Source organism: Microtus ochrogaster, chromosome 2, assembly GCF_000317375.1.
Source record: "Microtus ochrogaster isolate Prairie Vole_2 chromosome 2, MicOch1.0, whole genome shotgun sequence".
NCBI lineage: Eukaryota > Metazoa > Chordata > Mammalia > Rodentia > Cricetidae > Microtus > Microtus ochrogaster.
The window spans coordinates 65,361,316-65,379,427 of NC_022010.1; the positions used below are offsets into that span (position 1 = coordinate 65,361,316).

The 18,112-nt window shown below is 36.7% G+C and overlaps 1 protein-coding gene across 1 annotated transcript in view; it reads right to left on the reverse strand.

The window, feature by feature from the left end:
• The window catches only part of Zpld1 (zona pellucida like domain containing 1), a 56,611-nt gene extending 39,014 nt beyond the window's left edge, over positions 1-17,597 (reverse strand). The window contains exons 1-2 of the mRNA XM_026783302.1: positions 17,565-17,597; positions 2,526-2,639 (exon numbers count right to left, since the gene is read on the reverse strand). Coding sequence (XP_026639103.1) covers positions 2,526-2,631 — 106 coding nt within the window. The 5' untranslated portion in view covers positions 2,632-2,639; positions 17,565-17,597. The remainder of the gene's footprint in view (positions 1-2,525; positions 2,640-17,564) is intronic.
• Between the last annotated feature and the right edge of the window lie 515 nt (positions 17,598-18,112).

Sequence of the window (18,112 nt, forward strand, 5' to 3'; positions counted from 1 at the left end):
ATAGAACATCCCCATTGTCTCAGTGTGTGGGTGCACCCCTCGCGTTATAACTGTCTATATTCTTTTTCTTCTCTCTCCCAAGCCTACATACACTTATTAAACACTGTGACCAATTTAGAGGTCTTTTCAATCTGAATTTGTCTTTATTGTGTATTTATGATTATTTTCTGACCAGAACTAATTCTTAAAACGCTAAGTGCTTCTATGAACTTGAGATGCAGCATTACTAGGCTATATATACGGAACTTCATGCTTGCTCCCCACAGTCAAACATGGTGGAAGTCCTTTCACCACCTCTGCAAGCCATGCTCATTGCCTCAGTTCCAAGTATGCAGCCAGTATATGTCAAGCCATTAAGCAGTTTGTAACATGCTGCTCACAAACCCCATTTAAATTCTCGGTCTCCTGAAAGAGCCAGAGGTCTCACTGGCAGCATGGCCCAGAAAGCCAGCATTTGCAGTTTGTGTGTTTTTGTTTGTTTGTTTGATTGTTTTTGCTACCACTGAGTCAGGAAAACCTCTGTTAAAGAAGCTGCAGCACACTACCAGAAAACAGCAAGAAGCTGTGTTAAACTCTGTATTTTTGTATCTGGAATTCCTTTTCAAGCTCTCTCAGGTTTTTAAGTGGATTTTAATTTGCCAATTTGGTACCAATTTGTTGAAATGGAGGCCGCTTGTTTGTTCCCAGCTGCTCAGCCCCGAAATAATCACACAGAAACTATATTAATTAGACCACTGCTTGGCCCATTAGCTCTAGTTTCTTATTGGCTAACTTTTACATCTTAATTTAACCCATTTCTAATAATCTGTGTATCACCACATGGCTGTGGCTTACCAGCTAAAGTTTCAGCATCTGTCTCCGTTGGTAGCTCCATGGCTTCTCTCTGACTCTGCCCTTCTTTCTCCCAGAATTTCCCCTGCCTAGCTCTGTTCCCCTATAGGCCCAAAGCAGTTCCTTTATTAACCAATGGCATTCAGAGCATACAGAAGGGAATCCCACATCAAGAAATGTTCAATATCCTTAGCCATCAGGGAAATGCAAATCAATATGATTCTGAAATTTCATCTTATACCTAAGAACAAAAACACAAATGACAGCTTACTCTGGATAGGATTGGAGCAAGGAGAACACTCCTCTATTGCTGGTGAGAGTGCAGTACAGCCTCTTTGGAAATCTGGATTTCCAGAAAATTGGAAATCAATCTACCTCAAGATTCAGTGATATCTTTCTTGGGCATGTATTCAATGGATGCTCAAGCATATAACAAGGACACTTGCTCCACTATGTTCATAGCAGCTTTATTTATAATAGCCAGAACTTAGAAACAAACTAGATGCCCCTCAACTGGAAAATGGATACAAAAAAAATGTAGTACATTTAAACAATGGAGCTTTACTCAGCAGTTAAAAACAATGACATTAGGAAATTTGAAGGCAGATAAGTAGAACTAGAAAATTTCATCCTGAATGAGGTAACCCAGACCAATAAAGACAAACATGGTATGTACTCACTTATAAGTAGAGATTAGCTGTAAAGTAAAGGTGACTTTAAAAGAGAATTTATTTGTGACACTCAGTACTATTAAAATCTCACCTTCACATATTCTACAGATTCACCTCTGAACATATTCCACAAAATAGATATTCCTCTATATCTTGCCTCACAGGCCAAGAACCCAGACAATAGGTCTGAGTTTATGAAACCATTTGGCCATACTCCAGTCTCACCTCAACAAATGAAGCCACCTACTGATTGCTCTATTCTAGTTTATTACTCTCACATATTCCAAAATTGAAAGTTTGGCAAGTATGAAGAAGGCAAATGCTGACCAAAGGTCTTGCAGTTCACATGGTGGACTTGGAAAGCAGTTTCTAACTCTCTGATAGTTACTTTGTAAATGTGTAATGGATATGAGGTAATTCTAGCTAATGAAGGATGACACTTACACAACGTTTAGAGTACCTCCTGATTATGTGTTGGTTTACTGATCTGTAGGACATGTCCACCAATATGGACAAATTTCACAACTATTATTATATTGGTAGGTTTTGTGAAATTCATTTGAAAATTGATTTATGCAATTTAATAGTTACAAACATTTCATTGAAACAATATTTTAGAAAAATCACATAATATTTCACAGCTATTTCAATAAACATGACTCCCAAATAAATATATTCACATGTAAAGACAGTTTTAAAAAGTCTGAATTAAGTTGAGAAATATGTCATCAATTAGGCAAATTTTGAAGAAAATTAGACTCACAATTTATTGTCCATTGACTATACTTTTTATATTTGCAAGCAGTCATTATAATATTATTGACTTTTATAACCACTCTGTATGTCAATGTGTATATATTAAAAATCCAGAAATATTGTCTTGATCTCATCTTCCATTGTTAATATTCATTCAATGTAAAGAGACAGACAGACCTCATTTTCTATATGTATTTAAATGACTGCTAGACACACATAACTATTCTTCTCAGAATCAATTAAACAATGGATGAAGGCCAGACTCACCAGGAAATCTGCTGTGGAGGTTCGCATCACAGTTGTAGCTGTTGAACTGAGCAGACCCTGGATGTGCCCTAGCAGCTAGAAGGAGCAGCAACCATATCCGTTCCATGGTAAAATCTAGAAAAGAATAACAAGCTTGTGGTCATCACCAACCATCACTTTTTCTTTGCTGTTGGACAAAGAGCTTATAGATAACCAGTCAAAGCCAGGGGGATCATAGAAAGTAATCATAAAAAATGAGGATGGAGATTTTGGATACAATGGCTCAAATTTTAATCCCTTGACTTCAGCTTGAAAATGGTAACAAAGCTAATGGGTTTTTTTTCCTAAAAGAGGACAAGATCATATGCAATATGAGAAAGAAAAAATCAGTTGTAAGTAGGATGAACTCAGCTCAACATCTAGCTAGTATGCACAGCACACTTTAAGCAGACTAATGAATTTAGAGGCAACAGTACCTGAATAATATCCAGGGTGCACAAATAGTCCAGGGTATTCAAGCATTCAGTGCTCTATTCTGAGAATATTATCAATATTCTCAATGACCAAAGAACATCAGAAATATCTTTCTTTCAACACAGCAATTTTAGACTATTGCATTGTCTCAAGAATCAATGACTTGTGTAATATTTTCTCAGGAAGCACAAGAATTAAGCAAAAGACTAGGAAAGCTGTATGTGTGGGAATAACACTATAGTTGCGTCAATGAATGACTGCTCCCTAATGAGATGTGAAGACTGATATCTTTGCATAAAAAAAAAACTGAATTCCTAGGATAAAGTAAAGGAAGCTGTTCTGTAAGATGCCAATGTGGGTTTGAAAAAATAAATGGGCATTGACTGAACGTTCAATAATGTTTTCTTGGATGAGCTTTTATTGGCCTAATGAAGTTAAAATGGCTTCCAGAAATGTTCAATTTATTCCCACACTAACGTTTGTACACTGTAAAAAAAAATTATTTCAGTTAGTGGTTTGGGTCTACACATGAAAGGCACAAAGAAGACAAAAGTATAAATGTTTACTCAGTCAAATGCATTTTAAAAGCTTGGACTTTGGAGGTAAAAACAATATTTTAACTGCCCTTAAAGATCTGACTCATATGATTAATTAAGTATTCAGCATACGGAAGGAAATGTGCCTCTTTTGAATTTATGTTTAGAACGATGAGTTTATGGTGAACAGAGTTACTTTGGTGAGGATGTGGGAAAGGAAGGTATGATTTTTCTCTCCAAAATAGACTGAAAAACATAATTCAACAGGAGTATCCTTCCTTCGATGTCATACCACACCTCAATCACAAGCCTCATGACTTTGGTGATAACAACGGTCTATCTGGTTACTTCTACTCCCTTGGGGCACTCCATAGACAAAGGGCTCACTGGAATGGCTGCTGCACACTCTGGGTTCTGCTGACCACATCTACATCACCACGGTCTAGTCATCCAGACACTTAAAATAAAACAGAACAAGCCCATTCTTTTAGAGGCTCAAAGATGGCTAGGAAAAAGAGCAGGGCAGTCTGAACGGGATGCTGCCACAGTCTTATAACTGTGAGCCCTCGTAAGCCCCAGGAAATATTGGCAACTCTAAACCCACACTGTTTTCTCCCAAAAAGAGAGTGTGTCTGACAGGTCCATGGACTGGAACTTTATCTGGTTGGATTATTTTTATTAGACCAAGACATCATCAAGCTTCTGTTTTAAGAAACAAAACACAACTTCCCAAGTGTGTTTTCTGCACACGGGTGTGGCAGATGTTCACCTGTACCTTCTCATTTATATATAACCCTTAATGAATAGATGAGGTTGGGATCATTACTTTATTGTACAGAAGAGGAAAACTGAGTCTCGGGATGTTTAACTGACATGAAAAGTGAGTGAAGGAAAAGCCATTCTATCCGCAGTGTTTCCTGAGAGCAAGCCTGCTGCATGAGCTTGCTAACTATGCACCAGCAGTTACTAAATGATTGAGCGGTCATTTTCATTTCCATCCATCAGCAGTGGCCATTTCGTTTGCATTTTCAAAGATTGTACTCTTTCGTAGATCTTTTCCTCTGAGAATGAATAAGCAAATCCGGTGTTAGTACTGCAAGTTTGAAAATAGATATGGTCTTTTTGATGGCGACAATCCTCTCTCATTGTGAAAAAAACATAAAAATATTAGACAAATCTGTGTTGTTGAAAATAGATGGATACTCCTGCTAATTAAATCAGCCCATGAGCCCTAGTGAAATACGAGCTATACATCAAATCTGAGGCTATTCCAAAGAGGCCTCTCACCATGCTTCTTATTTTTGCACAAACGCTGAAGCCACGTCCTGAAGATTCAAACTTGTGGCACTTTATTTTTTGATGAAGAAGAGGCAGAAGTGGGAGGCAGCATCCACTAATAGAAAACACATTGCTTTTTGCTTTTTGTGTAGCAAGTACGGATTTGGGGTCTTCCCAGCCATTTGTTGCGTTTGTCATTTCAAAGCCAAGATGTTGATCTTGAGTCTTTAATTCTGAGTGCACAGAAAGCTTTGATATTACATTTCAGGGACAGCACACACTGCTCCATAAATTCTCTCCGGCACTGGAATCTCCAAGGAAAAGAACACTGACTAGACTTGCACTCCTCAACTCAACATTGTGCCACCCCAACGCCAGACACAAGGGTGTGCCCTGGGTTAGTGCCAGTTGATAACATTGCTCAATTTCTGGTGGTATGTGGACTCACCTGTATAATTAGCAACATCTTCAGTACAGGTGAATATATATTTTGAATACACACGCTATTGGCAGTGTTCGTGGCATTTTTAAGACTTCTAAAAGTACTCTGTAGTCTACTCACAAGAGAAAATAAAACAAAGCTTTCAGCTTGCAAAATTGCAAAATTCCTATCCTTAATTCTATCTCCACCATTCCCGACAGCAGAGGAAATAGGAGCCTCTGCTTGCTATAACAGCAGCCTCTGTCTGCTCAAGCTTCCCAGCTGTTCTTATTACACACATGGATTTATTTCTGTCCTAATTCTACTAAAAAGTTTAGGTGTGAATGATATCTGTAGACCACCATGGGATGTCCTGAACTGTCTTATGTCTGATTTTGGCTCCAGGGAACTCTTCCTAGACACTCTTCTCCACCACACGTAAGTACAACAACCAGAATACCTATGTAGGCAAGAACAGTGGTATGTAAAATGGCCTAACAGTTAAAATTATAAATATCAGTGACATGCTTAGATATTAGTAAACTTGAAAGTATTCATATGCAAAGGATTTTTGCCTCTGACTTAAGACTGTCATAAACTTAAGCTGAATGCAGCAGAGGAAAAGAGGATTGTATGTACAAATGCTGAATTTTAAACACATTAGAATCCAGACAATGTAGTGTGCGTTTGTTATCCTAGCAATCAAGAGACCGAAGCAGTAAAATTGTCATGAATTCATGGATGATCCGGGATACATAATAACAGTCTGTTTCTTGCTAAGGAAAAGAGAAAGAAGTTATAAATGTCAATTTAACAAAGACATCCTGACACTTCCCAAACTGGTACTAATAGGTATTAACAACGCATTGGAAGCCTGCTGCTAAATGATTTGTTTCCCCACATATCAATATTTACCATATTACAATCTCCTTTTAAAGTGGGAAATTTTTCAAATGTATACATTTTTAATTTGCTTGGGATTACATTTAAAGTGAGATAAATAAAATCTCACTTCTCTCATTAACATAAAATTGATATAATTCTCTCATAAACACCATTCTCTAGATTTTATACGATAATATTTTGAACTTTCTTTTTGTATAGACTTGGTGTATGCCAATGACAGAGAAGTGCTTAATATTCAACTACTAATACAGATTTAATTAATATTCAACTACTAATATAAGATTTAATTTTTACCCATGTTACAAGACTTTAATTGAGTTATACAGGATCACAGATTTAGGAAATGGCAATCCAGAATTAAAAATTCAGCCTGGCCTTTGCAATGATTATACTGCAATTTGATATCATTGAGTTTTTCAATAAATAAAATTAATGTCCTTCTACTTCACAAAAAGTAAATTATATTAGTAATGAATGCATATATATGCTCGGAGCAAAATCATTCAGATGATTGAGTCAAAATATTTCTTAATATCTACATAATTTTTATAACTATATTTTATTTAGGCAGGGTAGCATGAAGAATATTATTCTTTTTCGAAAATTGACTTAGTGAAAGTACAAATGAGCTGGAAGGGTCAAGTGTAGACCAGAATGTTTTAAGCACTTTATACGTATCTTTTAGACAAATAGGTAATTTATTCTCCTTATTCTGGGGGATAAAATGAAAAAAAAATTAATTATTAACAAATGAGCCTGAAGCTAAGCATCCAGCTTATAACAGGATCCATTCGCAAAGACTCTAGAAACTGCCCCCAGCCAGTGTGTGACAACCTAGTCCAAAATGACGCACCAAATCAAATGGAGGTTTTGCTTTCACAAAGTACAGTTGATGGATGTCATATTTTTCTATCATTTATTTATCAAATAATTACTGAATGTTTTCATGTAACTGGAACTATGTGGGGAGGACAGAACTAAAGTACAGCCATGGCGGGAGGGAATGTCGGCATAGAACTTACATTTTAATAAAAGAAATCAAGGGGGGAAAATCTATGAACACAATATAAAATATGTATGTGATAAATGCTGTCGGTAAAAATAGATAAAGAGTGAGGACTGAGGAAGTGGGGATGGAAAACTGAAATTGTCTATGAAGCAGTCAGAGATTTATCACCAATCCATATGAACAGCTCTAAGTTATAAACAACCAGTTCTTTCTGCCCGTAACTTATAGTTCATTTCTTTCTATTTAAGTACTACCCAAATTTAAAAAGAAAAAATACTTTTCAGCTCATAAATTATTGTCTAGCAATAACCTAGACACTCTGAAAAGCTGCATCAACCTTTGCACATATGTAAAGGTGGATACTGAGTAGAGCCTGAGAAAAGGAACCTTAAGTACCCCTGCGCCTCCTCCGTGCCCAGGGGATGGGCGGGTGAGGAGAGAACATGCCTGAAAGTACTTTCATCTGCTCTTGAAAAATAGCTCTTCAAAGACTAATGGGTGCAGCAATTTACCTAAATTCATGCTTTCTGAATTGTATGGGTTTCGTATGTGCTCAATTATATAGCTAGGAAGAAAAATGGAAAAGGCAAGCTAAGTATAATTTCTTCAAATGTATAAGGAACAGTCTAGGATTGGCGTCTTTTGCACTAAGCTAAATCTGGAAGTTTGAAACACCACAGACACACACTCTCACACACACACACACACAAGATTCAAAAACTTGTGCAGTGTGCTCTGGCATCATCTTTGCCCTGCTCTCACTGCTCTGCACAGGTGTGCAGTCTATAGCAGCCAGAGGCACCTTCCCCAAGTTTCTGCATCATCTATCCCGGCCTCCTCCCCCAGGGAACATCCTGAACATCTCAGACAACTTTCAAATAACTGGAAAGTGATGTCTCCAGAGAAAGAGAGGAAAACAACTGTGTGTATTTAAACAGATGTCACAGTTTGAGGTGTGGAAATGAGGGCTACTTCCCGCTCGGCAGTAAGCATCAGGACCTGAGTAAAGAGGTACTGATGCTTTCCAGGGAGACTCCTGTCTCCGAGTTATGAATCCTGCTGCTGCAGTCTGCCCACTGCAGTAGGGGGGCGGGGAGGGGGAGAGAGAATGCTTTTACTAACCCTCCAGAATCACTGTTTTGAAAGTCCTGGAGTGCTGGAGAACATGGTTCTTTAATAAAGAGAGATGGTTTTTGACAGAATGTCTATACTAAAGCTCTATATTGTTTATTTCTATTATGCTTGGACACGAGAGGCAACATATATATGGAAAAGAAAATGAAAATATAAAACCTTCAACTCAAACATCCATTATTATGCATATATATATCCTTTACATAAAGTATCCTTGTCTTGCTAAACAAAGAATAAAACCCATCATGGAGTTTCAGAATACTGCCTCAAACAAAGAAGGAAATGTGTGTCACTATCAAGAGCACATTGCAACATTTTATAGCTCTGAATGTGCTGATGTATACCACAAGGAAATATGAGAGCTAAATGTTGCTCCTAGGAGAAAAACCTACGCCAGTGTTCTGTGACACACAGGGAGGGTTCATGTCTTTCCTTTTGCCACCTTCTCCATTTGTCTATCTACTGAGGGTTTCCTCTAGTCATCTAGCGATTAACTGACACACAGTGTTTAGTTTAGAACATTTACCCTTGCACCTTAGTTTGAGGGGAGTAAGGAAGCTGACACATTGAACTAAATCACTTTAAAAGCTTTTTTTCTTAATAATTTATCAAGTACTTTTGCAGGGTATTTGTATATTTTATCATTCAGAAGGAGCTTTGGTGCTATGCTAGAATATTGACTTCCTCCTTCTTACATGAAGTGTAATCATAGCCAATTAATAATAAAATGAATATTTCATTGATTAGAATAATCACTTTCATCTAATGAAGTAGACAATTGACTATTAGAATGACTATTACAGAATGAAAATATTTCTTTCTTAGTAGAGATGATTTACATAATATTTACCAGAAGACACAGTGAAGAACTCAGCCAGTGAGAAGGATATTATGAGTTAGTCCAGCTGACTATAACTGATTTCTCAATAATCAAAAATATATTCTTGTCAACAGTACTAAGTAATGGAAATATAGCTGCATGTTTTGGTGAATCCTTGACTAACTCTGTAATAAATTGTTTGCACAATTTTAAATTTCTATGTCAATCCCCTCACTGTTTGTTTATTACAAATAATTACTCAACATTGTATTTAAGTTTGAGATTTGGAGTTCTTGAGGTGCAATAATGGAGCAAAGTAGGCATGGTCCTCCCCTCCACAGCACTTACAGACTAAAGAGTGCGTCAGTATCATACTATCGAGGTCAGAAGGTGCTTTTAAATGCATTTGGTGATATTGGAGGAGAAACATAAAAGGTTCCTTGAGAAATTCAAAAGGAATAACCTGGTTTATCTGAGGATGTCAGGAAGGGCTGGTCTCAGGAGTCCAAGGTTTAGAACTAAAGGACTGGATGTACTCAAGCAGAAACAAAGATTTATCAATGGCTGTAAAGTTTCAAAAGAATTGAAATTTAAACTTAAAGTTTAGAAGGATAAAGTGAAGAATTTATACATATGATTGAATAGTAATACTTGAAATCTTGCAATGCCTTTTCCAATATATCAACGCATTCCATAAAAATGTGTCACACACATGAACATTGTTCAGGAGAGATGGCTGATCAGGCAAAGTCGCTTAGGACCAAACCTGACAACCTGAATTTGAACCCAAGACCCACTCAGTATAGAAGGAAACAATATTACAAATTGCCCTTGGACATCCGTGTATGAAGAGATAGAACACACAAATGTAAGTAAAAGTATTGTTAAAAGTTTTACAGTAGATGTAATTGTGCATGACAGTTACATTAGAATTGAACTCACTGAGAGTGATTCAGCCTGAATTGTGTCTACGTTTATATAATAATGAACACAGTAACTAGAATAATGGCAAGTCTGTTTGTGCAGTTTGTGGTAATTGTGGTTGAACTGGTTGACAGTAAATGCCAATGCTGTGTGATTGGCATTAGTATAGACAGCATGTGTTTGTGCTCTTAGGAAGTTTGGGATCAAAGGGGAAACATTTTAGCTTCATCATCATTGTGTTGACAGTAGTAAAGATTCTAGAAATTAGTTTTGGCTATATGACCTAAATGCAATGAAAGATTCCTTATTTTAAAAAAATGCCACACCATCATAAAACATAGTCTAGACATCTAATAACTTTCTTCTAGCTTCCAACAGATATTGGCAGGTATGGTATCTATTTCCTAGAATGTGATAATATGTCACAATTGCTAACACAGTTTTGTTAGTAACATAACACTGGGTTTGGCTCCTGCCTCTCTTCTGTACTAATTTTCAGTGTCATCTAACAAAGTCACAAGATCGACTTATATCCATTACCTCAAGTGTGAAGTGTGGGGCTACAGAATGATGTCAGTCTAAAATGAGCTTATAAACCCAGAAAGCTTTAACAGATGCAGGAGAAAGATCATTTATGTCTATTATCCAAGGTTAGACCCCTACACGAGAAGGTTCTGGTAACCTGCTTTTTCCTTCCTACCGTGACAGTTGATGAAGCTGTATATGGTACACCGAGAAGCCCCGCAGCCTACTTTTGTTAGAGCAAAAGGAAGCATTAACCCTGTCGCTATGGAATAGCTTGGTTCTTCCTTCCACAAACAAAAATGAAATAAAATAGTAAAGTTTAAATTATATGGAAAGTACATTGCCTTTGGCTGTGTGAGCTTATTTAATGTCTCCTTGCTATGACAATTTTGGTGCTTTTCCTCAAATGGCTTTAGGAAGCAATATTCACAAAATAAAATAGGCCACTGGTAATTTGTGCTAATACTTTATTTTGCCTAAAATACACATTTAGCCCTGCCCTCATTATTGTGCCTGGGTTCTTATATTATTTGATAAGTTGTTTCATGAGGGATAATAATAAGTCTTGTGGCCTCCCTGTGAAGAATACCAGAGAGGCAAATGGACCACCTTTATCTGTTAGGCAAAGGAAATGATAGCAAGAGACTAAATGCATGGTTGTTGTGAGTAAACCGAATAAAGAGAATAAAAATCAGCCACCAGAATATTTCTAAAATTCAAGACTTAGCTGTTTGCAAGCAGTCCACTAACACAAACGTGATGCAGTGATAATGAGGAAAGCGTGAGGTCCACGGGAGTGGCAGCGAGTTGGAGCAAGTATGCAAGTGTCTTTTTACAGACGTTATTTCAGATAAATGCTGAAATCAGAGAACATCTAAAATTTAAATCTCAATATTTACACTTCCTTTCGATGTTTTTGTTACATTTATTCAGTGTTTATGTATGTGCGTGGGTGCATGTGTATGAGATAGAGAGACTGTGTGTGTGTGTGTGTGTGTGTGTGTGTGTGTGTGTGTGTGTGTGCGCGCGCGCTGTACATGTCTATGAAAGACAAGGAGAGAAGGGGGTGAGAGTGAGGGTCTTGGGAATGTGTCATGCCATGTATATGGCAATCAGAGAAGAGTTTCCAGGAGTGAGTTACCTCTCTCTTCCACACGGGTCTGTGATCCAACTCAGGTTATCAAGGTTGGCAGCAAGTGCCTTCCCAAACCCAACTGTCTCTCCTGCACTACTTAATCTTCTTACTAAGCACCATCTGGTTTTATTTTACCAATATCTTTTTTTTAATTTTTAAAGATCATTCATTCTTACACCACTAAAGATGATCACTGTATCAAATTTAAAATTCAATTAAAAGGACTGTCTTATTAAAAAGAAATAACTATTACCCTAGACTTCTAAGCAGCAACTGTATTTCTCTTTAAAATGGGTCATCAAAAAAGATAAGTTTGTGAGAATTATGCAAAACATAAACAATTATACAATTGTGTTACTTCAGTGTCATGTACTTGAACTGTCTCATATGAAAGTTCAAAAGCAAATGATCTCTGAGTAGCTCACCGTGCGGCATCTCTGGCACACTGCACTTTCCTTCAGCTCTCTCTATCAATGAAATAAAGACCCACGTGGTCTAAAAAAGCAATAGCCTTTATAACAATTTCATCCTTTCCCTAGTTGAGTTACACAAAGGGACAGAAATCAGGCTGACGTTTGCAGTATCGAAGTCAAGACTGTCAAGGTTGACAGAAAGGAAGGGTATTCCCTCTTCAAATTGCCTATGAGGGGTAGAGTAATCTGGATGAGATGAGCCTACTTCTAACAAAAGTATAGCCTGGCACTAGCCAGAGTTGGGAATGTAGAACGTAACTCCAGACATGACTTTCAGCTCCTGTCTCAATCACAGCAGTGGCTTTGGGATCTGAAGGAGGAGCCCTGCTCTAGACACAGCTGGGGGCCAGTGTGTTAAGCTCTCAAAGTGGAAGAACTGATGGCAGGAAACGGAGGAGGATGGAAGGAAGTGAGCACCAAGATGGCGACGTTTGGCTGTGGATAAGATTGCAGATCATGTTGTATTATAACTAGGCTACTGGCATGCAGGACAAATTTAAACATAAATCATTGTAGACATTGAGATCTGTTCTCTAGACAAATGGTATTTTCGGCCATGTTGTACTAAGGACAGCATGAAAACAAAAGCTCATCAAGTCACTGTCATTACACGTGTGTACATATACCACACACACAGTATAATTTTTACATCTCTAGATAACTTTAAGAAATGCACAAGAACCGGGAGTGGTGGCGCACACCTTTAATCCCAGCACTCAGGAAGCAGAAGCAGGTGGACCTCTGTGAGTTCGAGGCCAGCCTGGTCTACAAGACCTGATTCCAGGACAGGTTCCAAAGCTACAGCAAAACCCTGTCTTGAGAAACCAAAAACATAAATAAATAAGAAAAAAAGAAAGCAAGTAAGGAAGAAAGAAAGAAAGAAAGAAAGAAAGAAAGAAAGAAAGAAAGAAAGAAAGAAAGAAAGAAAGAGAAAAAATGCATAAGAAAGCCCCCAACTCTGTGACTTTCTCAACTGGCTAAATAAATAAATAAATTCCTACCCGTCCACCTTCAGGTTTCTGCTTCCCTCCAGCCATCCTGTCTACTCAAGGGTTCTCACAGCTGCCAGAGGTGAGAAACTGTTTTGTGTATCATCATCCTGACTCCCCTTGCTTCCTCTGCATGGAGTTCTGGAAAGCAGGTACTCCTGCCCTCTCCCACCACTTCCACAAAAATGTCTCTGTCTATTCCACTCTTTAGGAGTTTTTTTTACTGCTAACTCTTCTTTCAGGGCATTTTTCCATCAATACACCTCCTCTCTTTCTAAATTTGACAGTGTCTTTTTCTGTGTTCCAAGAAAAATCTGTATCTTATTCTATAATCCTAGTCCCAAAATTTTACTGCATTTAATTCAGAATTTCCAGGTCTGTGTTATTGGTAATTTGGTTCAGGTAATTCTTTGTTGTGGGATGCCAGCGCACTTGGCCACTCAAACTGTGACCCTCAAAGACTCCAGACAGCAGTGACTATCCACAGGCTGACCTTTATTTTCCCTCCTAATGAATCCATAAACTCCTGAAGAATAAAGATGTGCTCTCATCTTTGTTACTTAGGATCTAGCAGAGACAAGAGAAGCTGCAGACTCTCAAAAACTGTTTGTTAACGGATGATTCTATTGCAACCAAAGGAAAGGTGGGACATCAAACGAATCAATATTTAGACCTTGTCATTCAGCACTAATGGAATGAAACTTTTCAGTTTAATCTAAACATTAACCAACTAAAAATTCAATCAGCTACCAATAACTGAAAGTAATTGATATTGGGTTAATATGCCTTTAACATAAAAAGAGAAAAAAAGAAGTGGGATTTGTGATATACAAAATGATTTGAAATTGCATCAATTTATGAAAAATTTATGAATTAAAACTACTTGAATTTAGTTGATAGATTAATCCATTTTTAAAAAAGTGTCTGACTACTATATTTATGCTTTGTACTTTGATTAATTGACTCACTTAAAAATCTTTTTAGCAAGTATTTTTGGTGCCTCATAAATAATATCAATATCACATGAAAGAACACTCATTGTAAATAGTACAATTGCTTACTAAGACTTCATTCTTGCTATTAATAGTTATGGCATGCATTTTCACAGACTTGACAAAAACAAAGATTTTTAAAAACCAGAAATATGTAATTGTCCCACAATTTTAAGATTTATTCAAAAGAAATTTCTATTTAGGGCTTTTGTGTCAGATCTTAAATTCATGAGTATAAATACATATGAGTTTGAAATGTAAATAAATTCCACAAATGATTTAAAAATCTACAAAAGATTTTAATTTAGATTAATTCCTAAAATTTGCAAAACGGTTATAACTTACTATATGTGAATTTTCATAAATTGTGTTTAAAATAGAAAAGTTGGCAGTGAATTTTTTTCAAAACCATAATATTTTTCTAATAAACAATGTCTTAATATGAAAATACAGATCCCAAAATACATATCGTGCTGTCCTGTGGCAAAAGAACATACTTTGCTAGACACAGCTGGGGATATGGCTGGATGCGTCTAAGATAAACACATTTAACAAACCCTGTGTCCTAAGGTAAAATAACAAGTGTTGTTCATTTTTTCTCCTCTGTTGAATGATGCAATTTTATAGTTAATGAGGGTAATATCGACAAAAGCTTCAAGTAAGCTTTATTTTATAGACTTTTAACTTTGCAAACAATAAAAAGCCACTGAGGTTTTTTTTTTCTCTCAGCTCTAATTTAGTGAAAGAAAAATAAAAGTATCTCTTAGATAGTAGATCTTTGGAGTCTGGATTCTTTAGACAGGTGGTGACAGAAATTACTAAGCTAAGTGACCTAGCTTCAGCATTGACGTCCTTAAAACTTACCAGCTTTGGGGTTCTTTGAGTTTTGTTTCCACTTTTAAGTGTTATTTTTCTAAAATATCTTAGACTTGTAGGCATAATTTTATATTATTTTTATGTTATTTTTGTAAGTTCTAGACGTTAACATTTGAAACCAAAGTTACTAAATTGAGACCAAATTTTTCCCATAACCCATTTTTTGTATGATTCGTGGTCAGAAAAACCTCCACAGTTTTGAATGTTTAAAAGAAAAGAAAAGAGTAATATCTCATTTAAAAGTGTAAAAACTACATAACATTCAAATGCGATATCTATGGATACAGTGTTACTAGAACATAGATTATTTGCGTTCACTATTTTCTATGGCTGCCTTTGAGCTACAGTGACAGATAGTATTTGAGATGGATATCTACAAAAAAATGAAATATTTTCTATTTTGTTTTGTGGAGGACTTCACTGACATAACAAAAACAATTAGTGTATGACTATTTACACAAAACTTTTAAATACAGTGTGTGTATGTAAAAATTTACTTAAATGCTTATCTTTTTATTCATTTGTTATTAATTTTTGTAAGCCTTGGTAAAGGCCCCTGATCGTGAGCCTCGCTGTGATTTTCCTTCCTCATTTGGAACAGCAGTGTTGAACTGGCCGGGTGGCTGAACTGCTCCTTAAAGGAACCTCTCTTCCTGATCACTGAAGCAAGGGGCATGGGATGCTCTCTATTTGCCCACTTGACATCACCTTCACAGTGCCTCACAATGAGGAATAATGCTAAGCTTGTAGAACTCAGCTTGAGGCTTAATTTGGCTGGGTCTTGACAAAGTTACATCTACTTCCCAGCTAAACCATTTTGCAATGAAAACAAAACACAGCAAACAAGTCAACACTAATTTATAGTCTTGACCTAGTTTACATCCCAACTTAAAACCAGAAATACGATGCATAAGTTTGGTAAACTAGGCAACAACAGGATTTTCTGCAAGAGGGTATTCCTAACAGTCTTTCGAGTGATGCAGACATTACCAGGTGCTCCTGCTCCTAAGGAACCTCCATGGTGCCTGGGCTACTGAAAGGGTCATAAAAACATGAATCTTTGGTTCTTTAAGCTTTGATGCCATAACTAAATGAATTTTAATCCAAGCATCTGCCCTTGATTCAAGTGATCAAAATCTATCTTTAAAATAGTAATTTCCAGCAGTACAATTCAGTGGTCATTTGTGTATCATAAGTGCTCTTTAAGAGGGAAAAAAAAGCTTAAAAGTCTTGATGTGTACAATTTACTGGAATACCTATCCTGGATTTTTTACTGTATTAGGCACTTATTAATTATGAAGGCTGTATTTTAAAAGCATTTCTGAATAATATCTTAAATAAGATTACATACAGCATATTTCCAAATTTTTATATTTTGCTAAGTATTATGATTGTAAATAAGAATTTTAGAAATCGCTTAGGGATATTAAACACTTAGAACTAGAAGCTATGTCTCAAATAAGAGTTTTGAAGACTGTCACACTAGGAGAGATCAGTGATTAAAAAGAAAATTAAGACAGATTTCTTATTATGTATGAAGAAAATTCCTGAGAGTTTAAGTAAATTCAACTTCCTTTTTCTGTTGCAAAAAAAAAAATTCAACCAGCACTCTTTTGCTTGAACATGTAAAGTGAATTATATGAAATTCATCAAGAGAAACAAAAAAACAAAAGGATTATTGTCTCAAATATATGGACCCAAGAAGTAACACAGCTTTAATACACACACACACACAAACACACACACACACAAACACACACACACACACACACACACACACACACACACACACACCTAGTTCTGGCAAGTGTCAAATGAAAAGAGCTACAGGAAAGGAAAACCTCCCATGAAATGAAAATCAAAGGTATCCGGTCAGTCATGAGTAAGTTCTCACAGGTCATGTGAGATTCCAGGGCAATACTTAACAAGGTGAAGTTAGTAGCTAAAATTATACTCATTTAGCAGAAAATCAAGACACAATTGTTTTCAATTGTGAAATCATCTTTGTAACTAGAGATGATGCCACCCTTATCCATCCAGTTTCTCTCTTACATTGGATCCTTGGTAAGAAATCTGCAATACAAATTGACTGTTTCCTTCCACTACCCGAATATCTCTGGGCTCTAACAGACTGGGAATGAAAAGGGATTAGAGTTTACACCAAAAGTATGGTGTGAAAATTCTACACATCTTAGGATCTCAAGGCCCACTCCCTACCCCAACGCAAAAAAAAAAAAACCCTAAATACTGAGGAAATAGTAGGCCTCTTTCCAAATTTCAACAAAATAATCACAAAGGACTTCAGTGCACACAGATAAAAAAATATTTTGTATCTACCTTTCTGAAGCGAAAAACAGAATAATCTTTTTTCATTTTCTTTTGCTACTTTTACATGCTTCCCAGTCCAAACCTTCCCTGATCACTAGAACCAAAACCACTTCAGAGAGTGTTACTAATGGTTGTCTTGTCTGAGTAAAGATAACATTATTAAATTAGAACGAGTTTTCCATGCTCACTCAGAGGCAGCATTAGCGGCCACTTTGAGTGGCTTCAGTGCTGGGCACTTACCCAAGTTCCAGGTTCCGTAGTCAGCTGTCCTCCATGTGCCTGGTTCACTGCATGTGACAGTGTTCAAATGCCTACCAAAGTTTTTCAGAAATGATTCCAACCTTCAAATGAGAGAAGAGTTGCTCCTTATGAAAAGTCTATTCAGTGAAAGAGAAAGCCAGGTTTTTAGACGAGTAGAAATGCTTCCACGGTTCTGAGATTTTGTGAGTCTAATCATCACCAACATGAAACCTGAGCTTATTTCACCGTTCATTTCACTCTTTTTTTCCATACCTGCTTTTGATCTTCTGTTTGACACTGTACAGAAGTCTTGAGTGGTATGTGTGAAGACAGCCTTGGTCAGCCTGATGAGGGAAAGTCTGCAGGTCTAGAGAAAAAAAAAAAAAAAAAGGAAAGTAAGAAGTAAGCCCTGGGATTGAATCGGGAGATAATCTGTTTGACTGTCAATGTCCTGTTGTGTCTCATGAAAGATTCCTGGCCTTTTCAATCCTACATTTCATGTAGCGATGAAAAGGGGTTATGGAATATCGTTGTGAAAATGTGCTTGA